This window comes from Camelus bactrianus, chromosome 2 (assembly GCF_048773025.1).
Source record: "Camelus bactrianus isolate YW-2024 breed Bactrian camel chromosome 2, ASM4877302v1, whole genome shotgun sequence".
Lineage (NCBI taxonomy): Eukaryota > Metazoa > Chordata > Mammalia > Artiodactyla > Camelidae > Camelus > Camelus bactrianus.
Window position 1 is genome coordinate 96,610,816 of NC_133540.1, and position 15,428 is coordinate 96,626,243.

Below are 15,428 nucleotides of genomic sequence, written 5' to 3' on the forward strand. Positions count from 1 at the left end.
ATTTCAGTAGCAGATGGAAATGACAGAGGAAAGACTCTGAAATTGAAAATAGATTAATAGAAATTATGCAGTCTGAATAACAGAGATTAAAAAAAGACTGAGAAAAAATTAACAGGATTTCAGGGGCTCGTGGGACAAGAACAAAAGGCCTAACGTTCATGTCATTGGAGTCGTAGTAGGAGAGGAGAAAGAATGTGGTGCTGAAAATGATAATGGCTGAAAAACTTCCAAATTTGGCAAAAGACATAAATACACAGATTCAAGAAGTCCAGTGGATCAAGTGAGATAAATCCAAAGAAATCCACACCGAGACAGATCATAATCAAACTTCTGAAAACTAAAGACAAAGAGAATGCGTGAAAGCTACCAAAGAAAAACAACATATTACCTACAGGGGAATAATGATGCAAATGACTGTGGATTTCAGCCCAGAAAGTAAGGAGGCCATAAGTGGCACAGTGTTTTTAAAGTGCTGAAAGAAAAGAAGTCAATCCAGAATTCTGTATTAAGCAAAAAAATAGCCTTCATAAATGAAGATGAAACAAAGTCATTTTCAGATGGAGGAAAAGGCAGAAAATTCATGGCTAGCAGACCTGTATTGATCAATAATTAAAGGAAGTTCTTTGGACGGAGGGGAAATGATACCAGAAGGAATATTGGAACTGAAGGAAGAGCAACAGAAACAGTAGATATCTGGATGAATATAATAGACTATTCTCTTCTTAAGTTCTTTACAATATTTTCATGATTGAAAGCAAAAATTACAATATTGTGATAGAATTTTCAATGTATGTAGATGTAATATTTAAGTTACTGTAACCTAAAGAGAAAGGGGTAAAGGGGACCTTTTTGGTGGTACAGTTTCTGCATTCCACTTGAAATGGTAAAGCACTGATTCTAAGTATGCTTTGAAAGCTAAATATTTATATTGTAATCCCCAGAGCAGTCACTCAAGTAACTATACAAAGAGAGTAAAAAACACAATAAATTAAAATGGAACACTAGTGCAAAAGAAGGCAGGAATGAAGAAAAAGAGCAATGAAAAACACAGGGAAGAAACAGAAAACAAATAATAAAAAAAGTAGGCCATCCATCCAAACATATTAATAATTATATTCAATATAAATAGTCTAAATAAAACTATAAATGCAGAGATGATTATATTAGATTTTTACAAATAACTCACCTGTATAGGAAGATTACATTACTCATTCCTGGGTATTTACTCCAGAGAAATGAAAACTTATACTCACACAATAACCCGTACATGAATGTTTATACATCTCTATTTATAATCACTGAAAACTGGAAACATTGCTTTGTGGTACATCCAAAATACCATGGAATACTACTCACTAATAGAAAGGAACAAACTATTGATACAGGTGACAATTTGGATGAGTCTCAGAGGCATTATATTGGGTGAAAGAATCCAGTTTCAAAAGGTTAGATACTATATGATTCCATTTATATGACGGTATTGAAAATACAAAACTGTGGTGATAGGAGCAGATCAGTAGTCACTAGGGCTGAGGAGAGTGTGACTGAGGGTAACACACGGGACTTTTTTGGGGGTGATGGAACTGTTCTGTGTCTTGATTGTGGGACTGGTTACTTGTACTTAAATTAATAGAATTGTACACTAAAGGGTCAGTTCTACTGTATGAGAATTAAAAAAAAATTTTTTTTAAAGCTGACCCTGGTTCCAGTGCTTTGGGTCAGGAACAAGGTAGAATTCTTTCAATGGACGTAACTCTCGGGAGGGGGCGGTCACTTTAAAGTCAGTTGTGTTAAAGGGTTGAGATACCACCAAGCATAGTCCAGATCCCCCGGAATGTTTAGATGAAGATAAGAAAGTAGTTGGAATATGGCTTAGGAATAGGACCTTTCAGACACAGAAGCAAAGAAAATGAGGGAGATTTTCACCATGTGGTGGGAGGCCAGGTAATCCCAGAAGGAAAGTTGGGTGCTAGGAAATTCTCTTTGTTGGGATCTGCAGGGAAACTTGGGTTATATTCTGTTTTCAGTGGTTTGCTGAGCTCAAGTTTATTTCCATCACCTCAAACCTTTAGTAAAAGTCTGCTGTACCCCTCAGACTAGATTGATAGTACTTTAGAGAAAACCTGCCTGGGGAGAGCAGAGTGTAACAGTAGGAGGTGACATGTAAACTAGGGTGGGATTCAATGGGAAATGAAAGTCAGGGTTGATATGAACGTGAGGATGTGGAATCCACAGAATGGCAGCGCAAAGCGCTGAATTTCCTGCAGTATGGCTCTGTCTTTTGTTTTCTACTATTAAAAATAAAAGAGTAATCTTAGAGTAGACAATTTGGGGAAGCTCAGAAAGGAGTCATCTGAGTGATGAAAGTTTAATCTTTTGTCATACTAACCACTGACATTTCATTTGCTTTATTTTAGTCTTATTAAGAATTTAGTACCAAATATTGATCACTAACTTTGTTTATTTGGTGTATTTTCCACCCAGCTGCTCTTGTTGTTAACTGCAAACTATTGGGTATGTTTCTCATCTGAACAGACAGTAAGAGGAAAGAGTCCATTTCCATTATCCGTAACTAAACTCCTCACTTGGTGGTTCTTTTTACCAGTTTAAGATCTGCCTAGTCCTTTTCCACGAGGGGAGATGACACAGCCTTGTGTGTATAATGGGCTTTGAAGTCAGAAATACCTAGGCTTCAGTCCTAGCTCCACTGCTCACTAGTGGTGAGCCTTGGCCAAATTACATACTTTTTCTCTGCTGGGGCTTATTCTAGAGCTGTTACCTTATAGGGTTGTTGCGAGGATTAGGTTCATATCGGCCACATCCATCTTCCCTCCTGTCTCATCCTTCTCTGCTACCACCCTGGGGTGGTTTAATGCCCAGCTCACTATTAACTTGAAAATACATAAAAAAAATTATGATGGGCTTAAAAGCCACATAGCAGTGACCCTAATAATGTAAGTGCAATTGAACTGCTGACTTGCTCTAAGCAGCATTCCACATTTGCCACTGTTCTGCCCTATTACCTTGGCTCATTCAAAGTTGATAATGAGCTTTGAATTATCAAGACTAAGACTTCTAAAGATCTTAAAGTGTTGCTGTGAGAGACTCAGAGAGAAATTATACTTTTATCCTCAAAAAAACCCCCAAATATTTCCCCAGTGTTTAATTATTTTAATGCGTGGGTTGAGGTTCTGTCATAATCTGCAAAATACAGTGTGTAGTCTTGACAGAATGAATCAGCAGAGACTGCCTGTGAAAATGTACACTGCAGCCTGAATGTTCCCAGCTGGGCAGGGGTGTGTTCAGGGAGAGGTGTCAATGAAGCATTCCTTAGCTCATTGGCCCTCCCTCAGGGAGTAGATTCTTGAAGGGGGATTAAAATTTCCCTGTAACAGATCCCTAGTTGAATCAGATGAGCTCAGTTTTCTGGCTGGAAGAAATGAGATTAAGTTGGACTTGGGACAACCGTTGGTTTAATTTTCCACAAATCTCATCATTACTGAAAAGTACCTCTGCCTTCCGGGCTGCGAGTTGTGATGTGGTGGTGATGGTGGTTCCATGTCTATTCTGGTGGCTGGTATGTGATGGGACAGGAATTGGTTTGCCTAGGTCTTGACCATACTGGGGGTAGATGGTAACTGGGGATCTAGACATGCCCTTTTGACACCACTTAGCTGTGGTAAACGAGGTCAAGAGGGAAGCTATTGACAGATTTTGAGGTAAGGATCAGATAGTGTCCTATGAAACCGCGGAGGAACTTACTAGTGTCACGTGAGGCTGTACACTGACATCGAGGCAGGAAAGGCTTATGGTTGGCATAGGAGGTCAGGTATTGGGGGGCAGGTCTCAGTCCTGGCTGAGGTCTCGGGCTAGGCACCAGGCCCAGGAGAACATAGAAGCTGCCCAAGTCCGAGAATGACGGTACAAGGTGGAAATTTGATCAGAGGAGTAAAAGTCGGTTTTACCTGAGCACCTTTGGCAGGTGTTCCTTAGTTTTTCCATAAGGACAGGACTGTTCTTAGAGTGTGGGGCAAAGCTGAGTTGGGAGTCCGGCTCTAATGGCGAGTAGAGGTTAAAGGAGCCCTTTAACATGGGGACGGCAGGAGTTACAGCATCATCTAGGAGATTTCTCTGACATGAGCATATTTTCAGCTGCTTACGTTTTAAAAAGTTTTTTTTCCTTTTTAGTGATAGTTATCAAACTGTTTAAATCAAATAGCAATTCCCTGCCTCACCTGGCCCCATTCTTGAGTCTCACCTGCAGAGGCCATCACTTTGAATTCTTTAGTTCTTTCTTTTGGTGTTTACCTTTGTATTTCTACATGACAAGCTTATAATGCTATTTCTTGATTTTTTTCAATATTGAACATAACCTGGAGACTTCACACCGGGGAAGACGAGCATGCTGTTACATTCTCCACCCACATTTTGCTCTTCCTCCCCTCCAGATGCTCAGTTTTCTCCAAGTAGTTTCTTTATAAATCAATTAACAATTAAGTTTTAACCATGTAAATTATATTTACTTGGGTATTATGACTTTATATACCATGACTGCTCTTATTTCCTACAAAACATTTAGTGTTTCCTGAAGTTAATTGCTTCACTTTTTTCACTTGCATAGTAATCCCTATTCTCTGGCAGAACTGTGAAACTCATAATAATGTAAACTCATCAGACTGTATTCCATTTTTCACTTTGGAGACATCCCTCCAATTTGCTTCATAAGGCTGCTCCACAGCTGCCTTGGAAATATTCTTCACCTCTTCCTGTGTAAGATTCCTGTTTCCTGGATCCTGATCTTCCTTTGTTTTGGAGGCATGAGCTTAAGTGACTGACTGAGAAAGACAGCATGGGAGGTAAAATATTTTGAGAGCCTTATATCCCTGAAAATTGTTCTTTTTCCCCCCTCTCCTCTCGTTTGATTCATGGTTGGCTTGATATGGAATTCTTGGTTGGATGTCACTGTCCTTCAAAATTGTGAAGGCACTGGTCCATTGTCTTCTAGTTTGCAGTGCTGCTTCTGAGAAATATGATGCCATTCTGATCTCTGTTCTGTTGTATATAAACTGATTTTTCCTTTCTAGAAACTATTAGAATCTTTTTTGATGCTCTGAAATTTCAAGCTGAGGTGCTCTGAAGTAGGTTTTTAATCTGTCATTATTCTAAGCTTTTAATAGTTCCTTTCAATGTGAAACTCTTGTCCTTTAGTTATGAGAAATGTTCTTGTTTTTCTTGTTTGAAATTTTCTACTTTGTGTGTTTTCCCTTCTCTTTTTGGAGTTACTATTTTTTTCATTGTTAGGCCTCTTGGAATAATTCCCTCATTACTTTCTCTTTTTTCTCCTCTGTTTTGCTCTTTGCCTTTTTTTGTTCTGTTTCTTAGAAAATTGTAATTCTTATTTCCTCTATGCTTTTGAATGTTTTTCCTTTAAATTTATGCTGTCATGTTTTCATTTTCCAAGATAATTTTGTTCATTTTCTGAATGTTTGTTTCTTGTCTTATTTTATTCCCCTAATAACTTAAATTCTTTTTTTTTCTGTTTCCTGCATGATCGTTTCCTTCAGAGATCCTTTTCTTCCATTTGTTTTGCTCTTTTATGTTAAAGTTTCCTCACATATCTGATGACCCTTGGCCAGCCTTCTATATTTAAGAGCGAAGCACTGAAATGTGAGTGGAGCTGTGTGTGGGCAAGTCTTGTTAATTAGCGGGAAGCTGGACATTCATTGGGGGACCCACAAATGTTAGCAGCTATGAGTCTTTTCTTTTGGGCCAGTTTTCTCAGAGCTGTGTCCTGAGTCTGAGGGGAGAATGGCATTTTTCTGGATTGGGGAGGGAGGACTTTGGAAGGCAGAATTTCACTCAGTCCCACTGCTTTAGTAATACACCTCACTCCCACTCCCACTCCCATTTGGGCCTCTCTGGTTCCACATCTCCAAATAGTGAACCTTCAGGCTTCTCTTGGGAGAGAAGCACCAGGCACGCGAGGAACGTCGGGTTGTGTGCGCTGCTGCAGGTGTCTTTGCTACCCGGTGCAGCTGGCATCTAAACTGGTAACTTTTAGAAACATATAAAATTTATAATCTCTATAAATATACATTTATAGTGGTTTGCTTTGGAAAAACTAAACTGCCTAGGAAGCTAATTCTGTGTATGTCTTGTTTCTGGGCTTTCATTTTCCTCCTTTTTTTTTTTTCCTTCCCAGAGCAAATTGGAGCTTTGGCAGATCAACACATCGTGCATGTGGCGTGTGGCGAGTCCCACAACCTGGCCCTCAGTGACCGGGGCCAGCTGTTTTCTTGGGGTGCGGGGAGTGACGGCCAACTAGGGCTCATGACCACCGAGGACTCTGTAGCAGTGCCCAGGTGAGAGTGTCAGTTACTGTAATTGTTATTTCCTGCTAGTTTCTTCGCCAGACTCCTTGTTTTGGGTTCTGCTCTCTTATTTAATTGCTGTTGCCATCGTGTCCCTGCCCTGCCTTCTGCTGTTATAACACTTGTCACAAAAATTTTAATTATTTATAGAAGTGTCTTTCTCCAGTTAAAAACTATGCGTAGTTCAGGAACTGCACTTTATTTATTCAAGCCACCTAGTTTCTAATAGAGTGCTTGGAACTCAGTAAATGTTAGAATAAAAAAATATTCTTTCACATGCGGGACTTGTTAACCTATAACCTAAAATCGTAAGCCTAAATCAGTTACTCGTTAAGAACTTTAAACTAGGATCACAAGGCTGACCTGTTATAGGCCAAATTATCTTAAACAATAGTACCAACAGCTAAAATACTCAATATACATAAGTTCTTTAACACAAAAGGACTAATACAATGATTTTTAATCTCTTAATTAATTCCAAATCTTAGATGATTTGGCTAAATATCAAACAGATATTTACTGTTACTAAATATCTATACAGAGATGTAGTAGATGGTTAGCTTCATCACTAAGAAAATGTCTAAAATATGGAAGTTACTTTTAAGTGGATTTTTTGGGATGACATCTCTGTTTGTTGAGGGCCCTTAATGATCAAAGAGGCCACTGGCTTACTTCCTTCATTTAGTTCCTGTTCCTTTTTACTACAAATGTACAGCATTTCCCTATTGCAGTACTTGTCACATTCTTTGTAATTGTTTATTGAATAAATATCTTTGGTACAAAGCTGGGAGCTCCTGATGCCAGGAGACCTGGATTACTCATCTTAGCATCACCATTGCTAAGAGTGTCCCAGCACATGCACTGCTCAGTACCAGTCTGCTGAATAAATGGCCTCTCCTCCCCCACCCAATTCTTGTCCCTTTCAAAGGACAGTACTTTCTTTTTCCTCTTCATTTCTGTCCTTCTTAGATTTTTGTCTCTTTAATCAAACGTTGTTTTAAGGAAAAGAGGAACATGGAGGTAAGAGTGATTTGGTTCATTTCCTGGTTTAGAACAGGTAATGTCTTGGATTCATTACTTCCAAAAGTTAATTTAATTTTGGGGAAGAGGGAGAGCGGAAATTAAAAGGAAGAAGGGAGATGCTGTATATTAATGAAATTGTGTGTAATATTAAGGAAAAGATTTATAACATTAATGACAAAAGCATTTCATTTGTTGATGACCGAAGACTCAAGTAAAGCTTTTTAGTAGCATTTCATTTCTAAAAATGAAGTAATCTGTGTTAGAGTAGCAGTTTATAATTATTTTCATTAGTCATGTCTAAATTATGGGTGACTTCTGAGGTTTTAGTTTGTATATAATTTTATATTATAATTTAATTGAAATAAATTCAGTAATTCATACCTTAATACTGTGGAAAGTAACATAGCTTTGAAGTCATGCAGCCTCAGATTCCAATACTATTACTTAGTAGATGAGTGACCTTGGGCAAATTGTTTAACTTATCTAAACCTTGGTTTCCTAACTTAAAAATGGAGTTATGTAGTACTATGAACCTTTACAGAGTTTTTGGGAGGATGGATGGGTAGGTAAAACACAGTATATGCTTGTGCTGTATATATATGTATCTCCCCTTTTCTCCACCTCAAGGGTTTAATTTCTTATTATTTATCTTGTCCTTTTGACCTGCTTCCTTTTTATAACTGTGATGGTGAAGGTTGTGACAAGAGTAGTAGTGACCCATGAAGGGAGAATTGTGGGGAATTTGAGTGGAATCTGGCCAGGAAAAAGGACATTCGTCCAAATTGCTGCATCAAGGTTCTGAAACATTGGTCCCTAAGGCAGTATTACATGTTCCAATTAAAAAAAATAGTGGGTTCTATTAGCTATTGATACATGCAGCAGTTTGGACGAATGTCCAGGGAATTATTCTGAGTGAAAAAGAAGCCAATCCTAAACAATTACCTCCTATATCATTCCATTTATATAACATTCTTGAAATGACAAAATTTTGGAAATGGAGGATAGGTTAGTGGTTGCCAGGGGCTATGAATGGGGGTGGGGAGGAGTGGTTGTAAAAGTACAGCATGAGGAATCCTTGTGCTGTTGGAACCATAGAGTGTCTTGACTGTGGTGGTGGCTACATGAACCTATACACGTGATAAAAAACAATACATACACAGAAATGAGTACAAATAAAACTGAGGAAATATGAATAATATTGGTAGGTTGTACTAATGTCATATCCTTGTTATAATATTATACTATAGTTTTGCAAATGTCATCATTGGGGGAAACTGGACAAAGTATACAAGAGATCTCTGTTATTTTTCCTTAACTGCGTTTGAATCTACAATTATCTAAAAAAATTAGTTGGGCTCTATTTGGTACTAAATGCACATGTGAACTCTATTTTATAAACATTTTATATCTGAGAAAATAAACCATAACAAAAGCAACATCTGCCTATCACTCTAAATAACCCTTCTTCCCCTCTTGGACGTCTGTTTTCTAAAATGCCCCTCTCCCTGGAGCCGGCCTATCTGACCCTTTGATCTCATGGCATACACTTAATGAAGAGGAACACGGCAGCTTGTGAATTGTTAAAACAGGGAGCAGGAGATATTCGCAGGCTGTCCAGCTCTGCTGGGCTGCGCCAAGCGTGGATTTTTTTCATTTTATTCTCACCACAACCCTATGAATAGGTACTGGTCTTATCTCTGTCTTTCACATGAACAAGCAGAGCAGCAGGATTTGAAAAGTTATAATCTGATCGTCCTCTTTACCATCCTAGGGAATCAGAGGTTTGGAGGCATTGCCGTTAATAATTTTTTAAAATGTTGGTAAAATACTCATAGCATTTACCATCTAAACCATTTTTAAGTGTACTGTTCAGTAATGTTAAGTATACTCTCACTGTTGTGTAACCAATCTCCAGAAGCTTTTTATCTTGCAGAAATTTAACTCTGAACTCATTTAAGGACAACTGCCCATTTCTCCTCTCAATGTGGGTGTACACATATCTCTTTGGGACCCTGCTTGCAGTTCTTTTGGATTTATACCCAGAAGTGGGGTTACTGGATCGTGGCATTGCCCTCATTTGAAAGCCATTTAGACACCGGCTATGTTCTTAGTCGTCTCTTTTCTGTAGCTCACTCCTTTTGTCCTAGAATTGGAGATGGTAAGGTGGTAATTAACAGAGGGTTGTGGCAATGCTGATGGTTTTAAGTGCAGAATAAGTTGTTTATTATTTAGTTTGAAAAAACAGTAACTACCTAAGAAGCAGGAGGTCATTGAAAGACCTAATAGAATTATATCATGCAAGATTATATATTTGATTTTCAAAAGTCTTTTGTGAAAGATGTGCTTTATTACAACTGTGTTATTTGGTTGGGAATATTTCTGATCATTGTTTGTGAATGCCCTTCTTAAGAGGAAAGCCTTTTCTGTTTTAGGTTAATACAAAAGCTGAACCAGCAGACAATATTACAAGTTTCCTGTGGCAACTGGCATTGCTTGGCTCTTGCAGCTGGTAATGTAATGTTAAAACATATGTTAATGTTATGTTAATTTGGAAATCATTTCTCTTTGCATTTTTGTGTGATGTTATCTAACTGGATACCTTTGACTAACTAGTTAGGGTCTGTGCATTGCTGTTAGGCAGCGGCAGTTCTCAGACAGTCTTTATGTAGCTCATACTTTCCTCAGGGTGTGGATGGTGATGGAGGTGGTCATTATTGCTGCTCCACCTTTCTGTTGGGGGGATGAGCGGAGGCAGGACTGTAGTTCAATGTTCTTGAGCAGAAAATTGGTTTTTGTTAGCTACAGCTCACTATCGAGTTATATTCCACCATGAAGCTCCCAAATAAAAAAAGGAGGAGTAAGAAAAACCTAAGACAGCAGATAATGCTGTATTCTGGCAGATTGTATCTGAGAGAAAGTCAGCACAAACGTGTCCTGCTTGATTCTCTGTGGGGTGGTCCAGGTCATGGCTGGATCCCATCAAGTCCTGGGGCTCTCGTGGTCTTGGTGTGGTCAGAACTAGTTCACCTTGCTCAGTGGATATCTAAGCCTGGTAATTGGCGTATTCAAAACTGAACTGACTTTAGCATTTAATTTTTTATTTACATAAATGTTCACAGCCTTTGAAGGGTGATAAACCGCAGCTTGTCTCTCTGTCGTCCTGACAGTGGGACTTCTAGTTGTGGGAGTCTTCCAGCGTGACGTGTGTCTGCTCCCTTGCTTTGGGTGGTGGGTGTATGTGTGTTGGGGGCTGAGCAACTAGCGGATGTGCCTGCTGAGTGACTCTAAAATAACAAGGTTATTCTTGTGGGTGGAAAATGTATGTTTTTGGTAATACCAGTTATCCTGTTCTCATTTCAGATGGTCAGTTCTTCACATGGGGGAAGAACAGCCATGGGCAGCTGGGCCTGGGAAAGGAGTTCCCCTCCCAGGCCAGCCCGCAGAGGGTGAGGTCCCTGGAGGGGATCCCGCTGGCGCAGGTGGCTGCAGGAGGGGCCCACAGCTTTGCCCTGTCTCTCTCAGGAGCTGTTTTTGGCTGGGGGATGAATAATGCAGGACAGCTAGGGCTCAGTGATGAGGAAGGTAGGTAAACTCTTCATGTGTACTAATTTTTCTTTAAAAATTTATTGTTGGGAGGGAGGTAGTTAGGTTTATATATTTATTTTATTTTAGTATTTTTTTTAATGGAGGTACTGGGTCTGAACCCCAGACCTAGCTCATGCTAAGCATGGGCTCTACTGCTGAGCTATGCCCAGTCCCTTCTATATTTATTTATTTTTTAAATGGAAGTACTAGGGATTGAACCCAGGACCTTGTGCATGCTAAGCATGCACTCTACCACTGAACTATACCCTCCCTCAAGTGTACCTCTTAACTTCATTTGTTTAATATACGTGCTTCTTGAAGATCTTTTATGTGCTGGCCCCGTGTTGGCACTAAGGGTGCAGAAAGGACCAAAACAGATAATACCCTTGGCTTAGTGAAGATTGCATGCTAGCAAGCAGAAGCAAACAGGAAGCCAGTAAGTATACAGTATGTCGGGGGCTTGAGAGGAAAGTTTCCTGTTTTACTTAAGGTGGCCACGGAGAAGAAGTTTGAGCAGAACCCTGTAGGAAGTCAGATCGGAGAGGAGATTTCTATGTTGATAGAAATATGGGTGAAGAATGTTCTAGTCAAAGGGAACAGGGTGTGCAAAGGCTCTGATGCAGTAGGATATGGGATGTGGGATGAACAGGAGAAAAGCAGCAGAGCTGGAGGTCAGAGAGGTTGGGAGGCCCAGTTACGTGGGACCATGAAGGGCAGAGTGAGATGTCAGCTTCTCTCGGTGAAGGAGCAAGACCTGAAGGTTTGTGGAGAAGAGTGATCTAATTTGGCTTTGCCTAAAGTGGGTTCAGGGGGAAGCTGGAAGACTAGTTTGGAGGCAATGGCAATAAAGATGGATTTCAAATATATTTTGATGGTGGGGCCAGTTGATTTTGCTCATTGTTGAATGTGTAGATTGAAATAAAGAGAGGAAAAGCTGAGAGGATAAAGTTGCATTTATGAAATGAGGGAAACTTTGTATGTATCTGGGTTTGGGGGCGGGGGGTGAGTGGACAGAGTTGGGGAGTATGGGGAATCCATGAGTTAGGTTTTAAATATATTAAAAATGAGATGTCTATTAGACATCCAAGTGGAGGTTCAGTCACGAAGCTGAATATGTGAGTCAGGAATCCCAGGGGGACCTAAAATTTAGGCTCTGATAGCTGTGTATGTTTCATCTCGAAGGCAAATGGTACTGACATGCTAGTATTTCTCTTATTCTAGATCGAGAGTCTCCTTGCCATGTGAAGCTTCTACGAACACAAAAAGTTGTCTATATTAGTTGTGGAGAAGAGCATACAGCAGTTCTCACAAAGGTAAGGGACTCAGAGTGTTCTGGTTTGTTCTGTGGCACTTTGGTGCTGGGTATGATGTGGGTGATTATTGCTTGATTATTTTTGATAGTGTCTTTTAGAGAGAGTAGTGATAGTGTTTAAAAATAGTTCAAAATCTATAACCTTAAAAATATAGTATATATAGCAATATTCTGTGTTCCTTTAAAACAAGCCATTTAAATATATAAAAGAAAGAGCAATATAATGTTTTAAAATTATCAACCTATTTATTTGCTATCCATAGAGAATGAAAATGTATTTTCATGTCAAAAATACTATTATAGATTCACTTTAATAAAATACGTTAGCATTTGTTCAATTTCAGCTGCTAAAAAAATCTTACCAAGGAGTCTGGAGCATTTAGTTTCTTTCTTTTTTTTTTTTTTTTAACATTTTTTATTGATTTATAATCATTTTACAATGTTGTGTCAAATTCCAGTGTAGAGCACAATTTTTCAATTATACATGAACATATATATATTCATTGTCACATTCCTTTCTCTGTGAGCTACCATAAGATCTTTTTTCTTTTATTTTTTCTTTTTATTTTTTTAAACTTTTTTATTGATTTATAATCATTTTACAATGTTGTGTCAAATTCCAGTGTTCAGCACAATTTTTCAGTATACATGGACATATACACACACTCATTGTCACATTTTTTTCTTTGTGAGCTACCATAACATTTTGTGTATATTTCCCTGTGCTATACAGTATAATCTTGTTTATCTATTCTACAATTTTGAAATCCCAGTCTTATCTCTTCCCACCCCCCACCCCCTTGGCAACCACAAGTCTGTATTCTATGTCTATGAGTCTATTTCTGTTATGTATTTATGCTTTTTTTTAAAATTTAGTTTCCTATGTATGAATGATCATGAAAAATTAATCTCATTTCACCTATCTTTTTCTCCTTTTTTTGTGTTACTTCTTAACACATCACTGTGTTTTTAAATAATTTTCTGCATTTATAGATGGCATACATCCCCTTGACCTATCTTTGTTCCATAAAGATGTAGCCTTAAGTTCTTTTCTGTTATTTTTTTATTTAACAAACATTCCAAAGAAGTGATTTGGCTAAGTATCAGGTGAGTGTAGTGTGATATAAATTTTGTATATGGAGGGTTTCGGAGGAGTGTACCCAAACTCAGAGGTACAGTGCAGTCATGTGATATTTGTTCTTTGTTAGAGTGGAGGTGTGTTTACCTTTGGTGCTGGTTCCTGCGGGCAGCTTGGACACGACTCCATGAATGATGAGGTTAATCCGAGAAGAGTTCTGGAGCTGATGGGCAGTGAAGTAACGCAGATTGCTTGTGGCAGGTGAGTGCTCCTAAGAGCTTCCTCATATCTACCGAGACCCAGAAAGGGGTCTTTGCAGTAACGGAGAATGCGGTTAGACGCAACCACCATCATTTTAAGACATCCCAATTGCATGCGCACCTTCGGCGACGGTTTGGAGAGTCAGATCTGAGCAGGGTGTGGCAAGGAAGGGTTTTAGAGAAGCAGAGTAACATGGGGCTGGTACGCCTGTTTGGGGATAAAGAGTAGCATGATGTTGGGGAGACATGCAAAGGAAAGTGACAGCGCCTCAAAGCACTTCTTGGAAATTTTACTGGTCCACCCTGCTTCTTCCCACACACCCCAAATGCAGCAGGCCCTTCAGCTCTTTCCCAGTCTCGCCATCCTACCGGTGAACTAGGGTGTCAGAGAAAGATGGGGTTCTACTGCAGAAATAGCCAGGGTGTATATTCGTTCATGTCAGTAGAAATGATGCTGATGAGTTAACTAACTTACATAATTTTTCCCCAGACAACATACCCTAGCCTTCGTGCCTTCTTCTGGACTCATCTATGCATTTGGTTGTGGAGCGAGAGGTCAATTAGGAACTGGACACACTTGTAATGTCAAGTGCCCATCTCCCGTGAAAGGTTACTGGGCTGCCCATAGTGGCCAGCTTTCAGCCAGGGCTGGTAAGAGTGATTTTCATTGGAATTTAATGGTATTTTAAGTGCTACAAACAATTGTTTATAGAACATGTATTTTTTACCTTGAGGTCTTTTGGAGGGAATGAGTGAGATATTTTCTTTTAACATCAATAAAAAAGTATGGGAGTACTTACTCTGCATGAGACTCTATAGTTGAGATCCTAGAGAACAAAGCAAAAAATGTAATTTTGGCCCTAACGACCTCGATAGTGGTGTATGCATTTTATTTATTATTATTATTGCTGATAATGAGAGTCAATGTTTATTCAATGCTTAACTAAGTTCCAATATTATGCTAAGCACTGAGAACAACCTTAAGAACTAATGGTTATTATCTCTATTTTGGAGATGAGGAAATTGAGTCTTAAGGAGGTTAACTTGCCCAAGATGATATAGATTCTGGGGCCAGGATTTAAACCCAGGTCTGCCTCATTTTAAAACTTATGCTCTTTTTTTTAAAAAATTAAAACTATTTAATATAATTTTTAAAGGTCACACTCCATTTACAGTTATTACAAAGTATTAGTTATATTCTCCATTGTTGTAAATACATCTTTGTAGCCTACCTTACCCCAGGAGTTTGTATCTCACGGTAACCACTGGTTTGTTCTCTGTATCCGTGAGTCTCAAGCCTGTGCTCTTAATGCTTGCACATTGCTGTTTTGGTCACAACATGACATGATTTCTTTTCATGCTGCTTTTTTTTCTCTTAAAAAAAAAAACAGTTAAATAGCACAGTGTTCATTTCATTGGAAATCAAAATAAGGCAGTCATTCAGTAAGAGTAACTTGACATAATAAATCCAGAGGCTAAAATGGAGCGGTAGAGGCATTAAAAAGAAGTGTGATTTAATAATTAATTTTGATTTTGAAGACCATAGAGTGACATACTTACAGCTTGATCAGAATTTTGTTTTAACAATAACAATCATCCATATCTCTGGATTATAAACTTAAGTAAAGGGATTGAGTCTTTTTCTCTTTATAAACCTGGCATATAGCACAGGACCAGACACAAACTTCTCACTCAATAAATATTTATAATGAACAAATAAGCATCTAAAATGTAGTGGAACTTGAAATATAAAATAAACAAGATTTTGTTTTGCTGATGTTCCACAAAATGAAAGAATG

General features: G+C 38.7%; 1 protein-coding gene across 11 annotated transcripts in view; it reads left to right on the top strand.

The window, feature by feature from the left end:
* The window catches only part of HERC3 (HECT and RLD domain containing E3 ubiquitin protein ligase 3), a 130,028-nt gene that overhangs the window by 36,679 nt on the left and 77,921 nt on the right, over window positions 1–15,428 (top strand). For 10 of the 11 annotated variants that reach the window (XR_012500607.1, XR_012500609.1, XM_074347154.1 and 7 more), the window contains 6 exons: window positions 6,203–6,362; window positions 9,827–9,903; window positions 10,755–10,976; window positions 12,201–12,292; window positions 13,500–13,630; window positions 14,120–14,280. Coding sequence is in view for 9 of the 11 variants with exons in the window: in XM_074347154.1 (XP_074203255.1) it covers window positions 6,203–6,362; window positions 9,827–9,903; window positions 10,755–10,976; window positions 12,201–12,292; window positions 13,500–13,630; window positions 14,120–14,280 (843 nt within the window). In the remaining 2 variants the exon portion in view is untranslated. Of the gene's footprint in view, window positions 1–5,564; window positions 5,668–6,202; window positions 6,363–9,826; window positions 9,904–10,754; window positions 10,977–12,200; window positions 12,293–13,499; window positions 13,631–14,119; window positions 14,281–15,428 lie in introns of all 11 variants that reach the window. The other variant, XM_045525022.2, reaches the window with a different exon arrangement.